This window comes from Bubalus kerabau, chromosome 20 (genome assembly GCF_029407905.1).
Source record: "Bubalus kerabau isolate K-KA32 ecotype Philippines breed swamp buffalo chromosome 20, PCC_UOA_SB_1v2, whole genome shotgun sequence".
NCBI lineage: Eukaryota > Metazoa > Chordata > Mammalia > Artiodactyla > Bovidae > Bubalus > Bubalus kerabau.
This window is the reverse complement of record NC_073643.1, coordinates 46017851-46029872: the sequence shown is the minus strand read 5'-3', so window position 1 is coordinate 46029872 and position 12022 is coordinate 46017851. Positions and strand designations below refer to the sequence as shown.

Genomic DNA, 12022 nt, shown 5'->3' with positions numbered 1-12022 from the left:
GACCCCTCTCAAGGTCCAGTAAAGTTTCCACATCATGACCTCCTGGTACTCTATATTTTGTTTAACCTTTTATTTTGAAATAATTATAGACTCACACGAGGAGTTACAAAAATAATACAGAGAGGATCTGTATAGCCATGACTCAGCCTCCTGCACTGGTGGCATCTTATATAACTATAGAGCATTATCAAGTCCAGGACGTGGGTAGGCACAATAATGAACTATTTTTACTTGGACCCTGGGAGCTTCCTGGGTGGCTCAGTGGTATAGAAGCCACCTGCCAATGCAGGAGACTCAGGTTTGATCCCTGGGTTGGGAAGATCCCCTGGAAGAGGAAACTGGACCTTCCTCAGATTTCTTTGTATGTCTGCTTCACCAGAGCTCAGTGTGGTCCCCAGGAGAGGAGGACCACAGAAGCTGTAGTGGGGTACACGGTGGGCAGGCATCTGTGCAGGTGGAAAGCATGAAGACCACGGGCTTTGGAGTAGGACAGACCTGGGTTCAAATCCCACCTCTGCAACTTTCTAGGTGGGTGACCCTGTACCTTAATAATCTCCTCATCTGCAGAACCAGTCCTCCCATCTTTCCTTACTACTATCAGAAAGTCCAAGTTATATATGTACACTACTCACACTTGGGAAAACACAGAAAAATATAAAGAGGAAAAATTTAAATCATCCACAAAATCATCTTGTTAATCACTGTTAAAATTTTGCCACTGTTAATATTTCTGCAAATGATATTATTAGTGTACATATTATTTTTAAATTGCCTATTCATTTTTTAAAATAGATAATACATCGACATGGTTCAAAATTCATAGCATAGGAATGGCCACATGGTGAAAACTTCCCTCTCGCCTCCTTCCCGCCATCTAGTTCTTCTATCAGGAGTCAACAATGTTACCAGCTCCTTATACGTCTTTTCAGAAATATTTTATGCATCTATAAGCAAATACAGGGCTTCCCTCATAGCTCAGTTGGTAATGAGTCCGCCTGCAATGCAGGAGACCCTGGTTTGATTCTTGGGTTGGGAAGATCCCCTGGAGAAGGAATAGGCTACCCACTCCAGTATTCTTGGGCTTCCCTTGTGGCTCAGCTGGTAAAGAACCCGCCTGCAATGCAGGCGACCTGGGTTTGATCCCTGGGTTGGGAAGATCCTCTGGAGAAGGGAAAGGCTACCCACTCCATTATTCTGGCCTTGAAAATACCATGGACTATATAGTCCATGGGGTCGCAAAGAGTCGGACATGACTGAGCGACTTTCACGCAAATAACACACACATATACACACACTCATTTTTCCTTCTTCTACATAAATGGTACCATACTATAACACCCTACTTTGTGTCTTGTTTTATCCACTTAGCCAACACTTCTTGTGTTTCTATAGTTACAGAAGGTATGGGCATTCATTATGGAACCAGGCCTTGATAATAGATGTTCGGGTTCTTTCTGGCACTGTTTTAAATGTTTCTGTGATGAATAACCTTACACATACTTTGTTTCATCTATGTACAAGAATGCCTGGCAGATAAAGTCCTAGAAAAGAACTGCTGAGTCAAAAACCTAGAAAGTTCTCAAATACTCCTTTCGCCAACATCAGGTTTTCTACTAGAAAAGATATTCCAAGGATTTCCCTAGATGATACACCTTTGAAGTGTTTAGCACAGCTTGGCACATGACAAGTTCCCTATAAAGTAATATTATCATAGCCATCTAGAGCTACAGATGCAGAAAATTTATAGGGAATGAAATTAACTGCATTCCATACTAAAGTCTTCCATAAAACTGGATCAAAGTTTCATAAACTGAATATTTAAAAATATTCCAGAAGGTGCTATTAAGATATAATTAATGTGATTATTTCTGTGAACGCTAGGATCCTAAAGAGATACTTCCTGATTCATCTTCTTTATAAAATCAGATTTTCACATCACTTTCTTTTTTTCTCTCTAATATTTACTTATTTATTTGACTGCTCTCAGTCTTAATTGCAGCATGTGGGATCTTTAGCTGTGGCATGTGGGATCTAGTTCTCTGGCCAGGGATCGAACCTGGGCCCCCTGCATTAGGAGCACCAAGTCTTAGCCACTGGACAACCAGGGAAGTCCCCACATCAGTTTTTTTTTTTTTTAAGTCAGGGCCCTACCCAACCGGCTGGATGCTGGCTTCTCAGTTCCTTACAAGGTCTGACATCCCCATTCACCCTCCTTCTGACGATGAGGTGAAGAACTCACTTGGAGACAGGGGCGTAGATGCGGCCTGGCTCTCACCCATAGTGCACCTTGTTCCAAACACACGCCCAACTCCAGGGGCCCCAGCCTACCTCCTGCCGTTTGATTTCCTTGGACGTGAGCATTTGATTGACGCACACGTCGAAGGTCTCACTCCACAGCTTGCTGTCTCTCCGCTTTGTGCTCGAGGGGGCAGCATTCCTGGACCAGGGTCGGGGGCCCAGGAGGTCGGGACGGCTCTCACTGCGGAAGCTGATGGACCGCTGAACAACGAGAAAAACAAACCGTCACAGGCACAGCAGCAGGACTGGGTGGATCATTTGAGCAGCTTCCTGTCACTGACAGAAAATAAATCAGACATGTGCAAGGAGGAGAGGAAAATGCCACGAGACTCATGGGAAGTAGGGCATTGTCTCTCGCCTACGTGCTAAGGAAAATTGGGCAAGGGGCCGCTTTCAGAGACGTGCTGGGAGTATCCGTTCTGCGAGACTGGGCTAACCCTGTGTACCATAGCATAAGAGCACTTCAGGTCAAATGCGTGCACACAGGCGGCTCTCAGTCAAGGAATGGGCTCTGCTTTCTTCCAGTGGACACCTCCGCTCTCGAGAAGAACAAAGGGTAACAGAAGTGGATGTTCTTCAAAAAACAAACCAACCCAACATCTGGCTAGTAGGCCTACTCTCCTCCTTCTGGGAACACAGCCCACTCTCCTTGGGTAACCCCTCTCACTTCATTTGGGCAGACTCCCCCAGACCTGACCAATAGAGTACCCCACCACCCTGCTTCAGAGAGGGGACCTAATTCCTTGGAATTTACTGTGTGCTCCACGGGAGAAAGAACGGACGATCGTTCCTTCAGGACCATAAGCTCAAGAGATAACCTAAGCAGCAGTTTCTTGCAGCAACTCACTCTGGTTACACAGAAGACTGTGTATGCTACAGGAGAGCATCAAGGGACACACAGAACGAAAGAAGGAGAGAGTTCATGGTGGGGAGGAAGGGAGCACAAGCTCTACCAACACCATCTGAGCCCCTGGATCTCAGTGTGATTGAAGCCAGGAACAGCCACGCAAAGACTAAGGGGCTGACACAGTCCCCTTTCGGTTTACATTCACTTCAATTGTGGTTCTGTCAGTTACCATCTTGGCAGCAAAGGACACCACTCTCGCCTTATTTTTCTTATTTTCCAAAGAGGTTCTAGTAGACTTTGGGGTGGCCTAATCATCCAAAGTCTTCCCGTGTGGCTGAGACAAGCTAGCACAGTACTTTCTCTTGACAAATGCAAATAATCAAGAAGAAAGCTGAGTGCATCATCTTCAGCCTTCATCCTAGAAGATTTCAACACACATACTGGAGATGTTGCCAAAGCAGTGAGGTGTTGCTGTGCTCAAAAGTCACATTCTTATTTAGCAAGTGTTCCCTGCCATGGCTGTGGCCACATGTCTATGGCCTTCGATATGAAGTTCCAACTCCTTAGTTGGGCACTGAAGTCCTCTTGTAATCTGCCCACAGTCTGTACATCTAGGATCACCTCCTACCACTGAACCACGAGGCCCCTATTCTCCAGCTCTACGTACTAATCTGCCGGACATGCCCTAAATGTAATGCTCTGCCACTTGTGCTTCCTTCAAGCAGCCTTCTTTTTCTGGACTGCTTTTCTTTCCTTGCCTTGCTGGCGAACTCCTAACTGTCCTTGGGATAGGTATAGTGCAAACACCTCCTCTAGGGAGCCTGTACCAATGTTCTCCCGTCCTTTCCCAGAACCATCTGGACATATCTCTGATATAATGATGATCACACTTCATGATACTTACAGTCATCTGCTCTGAACTAGAAACTTCTGAGGGTAGGAACTGATTTTGTATGTGAAATATGAGTCATCATCACTGAGACCTTCTAAGGTAGCTTTCAAATATTTTGAGATTCAACAATAAAATTTAAGAAAGTATATTTTAAAAGAACTATCCATAACATTGTTGAGTACATTAGAATTCGTCTGCTTTCTCAGGTGGCACTATGGTAGAGAACCCGCCTGTCAATGCAGGAGACAGAGGAGAAGACTTGGGTATGATCCCTGGGTTGGGAAGATCCTCTGGAGGAGGGACTGGCAACCCACTCCAGAATTCTTGCCTGGAGAATCCCCATGGACAGAGGAGCCTGGCGGGCTACAGTCCTTGGGGTCACAAAGAGCCTGCACACACACACGCACATCTGCTTGATAGAATGTTATCTAGCCATTAAGACAATTGTGAGATAGCTCTGTGTGTGTTTTGTTTTTTTTGAGATAGTTTTAACAGCTAAAAATCCCTTCTTTGTAAGTCAAAATAAAATCAGAATTCAAATCTGTACATGAACACTTTATAATTATGAAAAAGTGCATGAGTGAAGATACAGAAGGAACGCCACAAAATTCTATTGTTTTCATCTGATTACATTATGGGTATTTTTTTTACCTAGTTTACAATTTTTCATCAATCAAGAATAATGAGTAAATATGAAATATTTAAAAAGAGACTGCCAAGGGGCTTCAGAGTACGAGCACAACTTCCTGGAAGCAGGAAGCTTCAAACAGCAACACAGCTCTGAAGGCTGGCACAGGTGTCTGTGAGCTTCTGGGCTCAGGGATGAGCTCACGATCTGGACCAGCCCAGGGCTGCCCAAGAAAGCACTTGCTCCAAATACAGTTCACTAACAGTACCTCGCAAATCCTTGAGATCTCTTGAAAACAGGCCCTTGTAATAAACAGTGACCAGACTAATGCTTGCAGATCCAGATCCCTCCAGCACTAAAAATCAATTAGCTACAGGCACGGAAAGGTCAAAACAAGCAAAGTGAGTCATCAGACTCTCTCATCTCAGTTTGCAGTTCTGATGCCAGCTGGGGCGGGAACTGAAGAGCAGAAAGAGAGGAAAACACGAAAAGGAGGATTCAAAATGAAAGACGTTTTCCACTTTCACTTGAGAGCATCAACCGCCTTCTTTGTTACCGTTTCAGTCCCTGACCAACTTCAAATTTCCCCTCGCCTCCACCAGGTTGAAAGTATTGTATGCTAACTTTGAATTTTCATATAAAAGTACATAAAATTAAGTACAAATCCCCTCATTTTTCTAAGTCCACTTTCTATAAGTAACTGCTGTAAGTTTGAGATCTTTCTGAACCTTTTCTATGCATTTGCTAACATTCATAGAAAACACGACGTCTTCTCTTTTTACTCAACAACATGTCTCTCCATGTTATAAAACTCATTCTTAAAAAAAAAAAAGAATTTATGGAGGTACAATGCACATCATATGAAATTAACCACTTTTACAGTGAATAATTCAGTGGACTTTAGTACATTCAGTGTCATGCAACCACCACCTCTAGTTTGAAAACATTTTCATCACCCTGAAGTCACCCAATCTTTTTTTTAAACTGAGGTACAGTTGGTTTACAATATTGTATTAGTTTCAGGTACACAACATAGTAATTCAAAATGTTATAGACCAGACTTCATTTATAGTTATTATAAAATATTGGCTATATTCCCTGTGCTGTACAATATATCCCTGTAGCTTATTTATTTTATATAGTTTGTACCTCTTAAGTCACCCATTCTTTTTAATGGCTACAGTGTTAGTGTCCCATAATCTGGATGAACCACATGGATTTAAGCAACTTACAACTGATGGACATTAACATCGTTTCCAGTGTCTGGCTATTATAAAAATTGACTCAGTGAACATCCTTTAGGTATTTGTGCTAGTATTTCTGTAAGGCATATTCTTTAAACAGAATTCCTTGGTCTGAGAAGTAGCTACTTCTTAACGTTTGATATGTACTGCCAAAGTGACCTTCAAATAGTCTGTTCAACTTGATAGTCCCCAGAAAGGCATATGATAGTTCCTTTCCTACACACTCATCAACAATAGATATTATTATCAATCTGACAGGGAAAAACATACATCTTAATTTCAGTTTCATGTTCTGAACATAGGATTAAACATATTTTTATGTTTTTATTGAAAAATTTCCCAGAGTTGGAGATTTTCTACTGTTGCAGTTTTGGGGGAAAAAAACAGACAGGTGAGCTATACTAGGTGAGTCCAATCTCTAAGAATTCCTGGCTTTGTGTTTCCTTAGTACCCGACTGCTAGGCTCGGGGGCTAAAGGGGAAGGGGCAGAGATGAAGTTCACCACATAGATCACAGAAAAGTGAAAGTGAAAGTCGCTCAGTGTACGACTCTTTGCGACCTTCCATGGAATTCTCCAGGCCAGAATACTGGAGCAGGTAGCCTTTCCCTTCTCCAGGGGATCTTCCCAACCCAGGGATTGAACCCAGGTCTCCTGCATTGCAGGTGGATTCTTTACCAGGTGAGCCACGAGGGAAGCTCAAGAATACTGGAGTGGGTAGCCTATGCCTTCTCTAGGGGATCTTCCTGATCCAGTAATCGAACTGGGGTCTCCTGCATTGCAGGTGGATTCTTTACTAACTGAGCTATCAGGGAAGCCCATAGATCACAGAGGGACCATTATATACCTGCCCCTGCTTAGCATCTCATAAGTTCTCTCCAATCCTCACAAGAAAACTGCAAGGTGGGAGTTTATTCCCATTTTATTTATGAGTAAACCGAGGCTCAGGAAGGCTAAGGTATCTGTTCAGGATACAATACTAGATCTGTGTGAGTCCAAAACCTGAGCTCTTTCCACTATAGGGGTTGTGCCTGCTGTTTGGGCATCCCAGGTGGTGTTAGTGGTAAAGAAACGGCCTGCCAATGCAGGAGACATAAGGGACTTGAGTTTGATCTCTGAGTCGGGAAGATCCCCTGGGGGAGGAAATGGCAACCCACTCCAGTATTCCTACCTGGAGACGCTCATGGACAGATGAGCCTGCTGGGCTACTACTCATAGTGTTGCAGAGTTGGACATGACTGAAGTGACTTACTACGCATGCACCTGCTGTTTACAGGCAAATCATGCATCAGGAGGAGGTTTTGGTGAGATGGGAACCAGCCTTCTCAGAGTTCAAGTTAAGAAGAGGGCATGCATTTGCTCAGTTTTAGGAATAATGACCGGAGAAGGCGATGGCACCCCACTCCAGTACCCTTGCCTGGAAAATCCCATGGATGGAGGGGCCTGGTAGTCTGCAGTCCATGGGGTCGCTAAGAGTTGGACACGACTGAGCGACTTCACTTTCACTTTTATGCATTGGAGAAGGAAATGGCAACCCACTCCAGTGTCCTTGCCTGGAGAATCCCAGGGATGGGGGAGCCTGTTGGGCTGCCGTCTATGGGGTCACTCAGAGTCGGACACGACTTAAGTGACTTAGCAGCAGCAGCAGCAGGAATAATGACTGAGTGGCTCTTTGATTAAGCAAACTTCTGATTTACACCTTTAATTCAGTTCAGTTCAGTTGTGCCTGACTCTTTGCGACCCCGTGGACTGCAGCATGCCAGGCTTCCCTGTCCATCACCAACTCCCAGAGCTTGCTCAAACTCATGTCCATTGAGTCAGTGATGCCATCCAACCATCTCATCCTTTGTTGTCCCCTGTTCCTCCTGCCTTCAATCTTCCCCAGTATCAGGATTTTTTCCAGTGAGTAAGTTCTTTGCATCAGGTGGCCACAGTGTTGGAGCTTCAGCTTCGGCATCAGACCTTACAATGAATATTCAGGACTGATTTCCTTTAGGGTTGACTGGTTTGATCTCCTTGCTGTCCAAGGGATTCTCAAGAGTCTTCTCCAACACCACAGTTCAAAAGCATCAATTATTTGGTGCTCAGCTTTCTTTATGGTCCAACTCTCACATCCATACATGACTACTGGAAAAACCATAGCCTTGACTAGACGGACCTTTGTTGGCAAAGTAATGTCTCTGCTTTTTAATATGCTGTCTAGTTTGGTCATAGCTTTTCTTACAAGGAGCAAGCGCCCTTTAATTTCATGGCTGCAGTCATCATCTGCAGTGATTTTGGAGCCCCCAAAGTTAAGTCTCTCACTGTTTTCATTGTTTCCCCATCTATTTGCCATGAAGTGATAGGACCAGATGACATGATCTTTGTTTTTGATTGTTGATTTTTAAGCCAACTTTTTCATTCTCCTCTTTCACTTTCATTAAGAGGCTCTTCACAGTTCCTTTTCACTTTCTGCCATAAGGGTGGTTCATCTGCATATGTGTGAGATTATTGATATTTCTCCTGGTAATCTCGATTCCAGCTTGTGCTTTATCCAGTCCAGCATTTCACATGACGTACTCTGCAAAGTTAACCAAACAGGGTGACAATATACAGCCTTGATGTACTCCTTCCCCAATTTAGAACCAGTCCATGGTTCCATGTCCAGTTCTAACTGTTGCTTCTTGACTTGCACAGAGATTTCTCATGAGGCAGGTAAAGTGGTCTGGTATCTCTTTAAGAAGTTTCCACAGTTTGCTGTGATCCACACAGTCAAAGGCTTTGGCATAGTCAATAAAGTAGATGTTTCTCTGGAACTCTCTTGCTTTTTCGATGATCCAACAGATGCTGCTATTTGATGTATGGTTACTCTGTCCTTTCTAAATCCACCTTGAACATCTGGAAGTTCTCAGTCCACGTATTGTTGAAGCCTCAATTGGAGAATTTTGAGTGCTACTTTGCTAGTGTGTAAGATGAGCCCAATTGTGCAGTAATTTAATTAGGATGGACTAAAACAAACATTTTGTCTTTTTAAAACTCCACTTCGAAGGGGGAAGGATGCTGAGAGAAAGAATCCCCAAGAAATAAAGAATGCTAGGCTGGTGTGTGGTCAGCGGCTGACTGGCCCTGGAGGCAGCTCACAGCCAACCAGCCCCAAGCCATGCTCGTGGGTGGGGCTGACCACACCCTCACCAGTCATGAGTACAGCTCAGCACAATTAGATGAAAGGACTGGAGCTAGGGGAGAACAAGGTGACTGCTGCTGGGAGGAAAAACCCAAAGAGGAGGCTGCCTTGAGAGAGAACAGCCGCATGCCTTCTAGTGCCCACCACCGCCCACCCCCCTGCTCTGGCTCTTGCATCACCATGTGCTCTGTGACGTCACTTGCTAGTTTGATTCTGACATGTCTGTTTCCTCCCAGGAGAAGGTAAGCTCCTTGAAGGCCCAGGGTCTCCATCTGTTCTATTCTCTGATGGATTCATCTGCACTGGCACATGGTGGGTCCTCAACAATCTTGCTTAATGAGGGAATGTCATTGCTTGCCTGTGAGGGGGGCTTTAATCTCCTTCTCTGTCCTAAAGGTGAGGATTCTTATCCATGTTTATAGATGAGGGAACTTGAGGCTCAGAGAGGGTGATGCTTTGCTGAAGGTCATGTAGCTGACCTGTGCTCCAGAATTTAAACCAGGTCAACAGTGAATTCAGGATGACAACCCACATCTGGTCTATTTGAGTCCAGCTCCGCCAACACGTTACAAATTTTAACCAGTATCCTACCCTGCTTCCTCTAGGGTAAGATTTAAGCATGATGGGATGTGTGCGCCCAAACAGATGAGGGTCAGGCTACTTCTCGGCCTGCGGCAGAGACTCCCCACCCTGCCACCACTAACGTCTTAGGCCAGAACAGCCTTTTTGTGAGGGGCTGTCCTGGGTAGCACAGGATGTTTAATATGATCCTCACCGCTAACCACTAGATGCCAGGAGTACAGGGTGACCAGGAGAGGCTCACTTCAAAGTAAGGGACTCAGCCCTGGGAGGGACTGGATACAAAATAGAAACATGCATGGTGATACCCTTCATTGTGGGGAATCTGGGCCTGGAATGAAAAATGTTCCAGGACAAAGAAGAGTTTCCATGAGGGAAACTGGCCCAGCAAATCACTCAAAAACCCAAAGCTCATAACTACTGGCAGCTACAATAACAATGGCCATAGCAGGCGCAGATACTGCAGATTTAGGAAATGGGTGCTCATGTTTATGCCTGGGCTGGGTATATGGAAAAGATGCTGGAGGTGGGGAAAAAGCTGCCGCCTTTACACGTGTCAGAGGAAATGTAGACCCGGCATGATAGGCATGATGGAACAGATTTGGTTTGTTAATGCTCCCTGTTCAGTGGGGCACTCCCTTGTCCTTTTCCCAAAACAGAAGGTCTCTATGGCCAAAGATAACGCACTCCAATTAAGAGTTAGAGCCAGGGAAACCCTCTACACTGACCATTGCTATTTTGTAGCAGACAGCTTACTGTTTAATGGATTGGAGGTTAGGGTGGGACTGGAAGAGGAAAACGTGTCTGTGTTGCTACTACAATGGATTAAACCAGAACGTACAGTGGTGGTGGTAGGGAATGGGGAAATGTTCTCAGTGTCCTGGAGGGGACTCTTTTACAAAATTTGATTAGAGTAATTAACTTAAATGGAGAAATAACATTTATCAGCTATGAAGCCTCTATCACATTTGCCTCTCATTCTAATCCCTGGTGGCTCAGATGGTAAAGCATCTGCTTACAATGTGGGAGACCCGGGTTCGATCCCTGGGTCGGGAAGATCCTCTGGAGAAGGAAATGGCACCCCACTCTAGTACTCTCGGCTGGAAAATCCCATGGATGGAGGAGCCTGGTAGGCTACAGTCCATGGGGTTGCAAAGAGTCAGACACAACTGAGCGACTTCACATTCACATACTAATCCTGACAGAGGCATTGGACAGGTTCTCATATTTTGCCCCCTTTTGATAAAAAATCCAAGTGCCAGAGGATTAAGTGACTGGCATAGGTACATGCTGGAAGAGAACTGAGTCTAACCTTTCAACTACGAAACTCCAACAAAACATGGGTTAAGAGCACAGGCTGTGGAGTAACATAGACCCGGTGTCAAGTCACTTCAATGGCTGAGGGACCTTGGAAATCCCTTTGGATTTCAGTTTCTTTACTTGTAAATTGTTTTAGTCACCACTCAGCTGTGTCGGACTCTTTTGCAACACCACGGACTGTAGCCTGCCAGACTCCTCTGTCCGTGGGATTTCCCAGGCAAGAATACTGGATGGAATGGGTTGCCATTTCCTTCTCCAGGGGATCTTCCTGACCCAGGGATCGAACCACATCTCCTGCATTGGAGGCAGATTATCTGTAAAAGGGAAGGGACATAGTAATAAATGCCTCATAAAGTAGTAGTGAGGATTTGATAAGATAAAGCATATCAAGGGTTTGGCCAAGTGCCTGGTAGGCGATCAACAGGAAAAGGGTATGACCTATCACTGTTATTACACCACCGACTGCTCTGCTGCCATTAATACTTGTTTATATGACTTCATTTATCAGCAAACAGCAGACACATGTCTAAACTACTTGGACTAAATACCTCTACATGGGACCTCCACTAAGGTAACTTTTAGGAGGAGAAAACACTATAAAAGCAAAAGATGTGCAAACACCTGACAATAGGGATTAGTTCAATAAATTACAGTGTAATCACACAATGGAATATTGCACGGTTGTTAAAAGCATTCTTCTGTGCTCGTTTTGGCAGCTCATTTACTAAGGGCAGAGCCATGCAGAGAAGGGCCCGTACAAGGATGACATGCAAATCTGTAAAGCATTCTTCCTGAGAGAATACTGTTTTATTTTCTTTGTATCTATAGGAGATGATGAATGTTAACGCATTGTGGTAATCATTTCACAATACATACAAATCAAATTATGCTGTATACTTTAAACTTATACAGTACAGCCGTATGTCAAGTTATATGCTAATAAAACTTGGAAAAAACATTCTTTTTCAGAAATGCTTAATGAAAATAGGAAACTCTCACAAGTACAGTTAAGGAAGAGAAGAAAGATCCCTATTTAAAATACAAAATGATAAC

The 12022-nt window shown here is 44.2% G+C and overlaps 1 protein-coding gene across 16 annotated transcripts in view; it reads right to left on the bottom strand.

Annotated features, from left to right (window-relative positions):
- The window catches only part of ARHGEF3 (Rho guanine nucleotide exchange factor 3), a 315139-nt gene that overhangs the window by 22529 nt on the left and 280588 nt on the right, over window positions 1-12022 (bottom strand). For all 16 annotated transcript variants that reach the window (XM_055558190.1, XM_055558187.1, XM_055558193.1 and 13 more), the window contains one exon: window positions 2329-2499. In XM_055558190.1, coding sequence (XP_055414165.1) covers window positions 2329-2499 — 171 coding nt within the window. The remainder of the gene's footprint in view (window positions 1-2328; window positions 2500-12022) is intronic.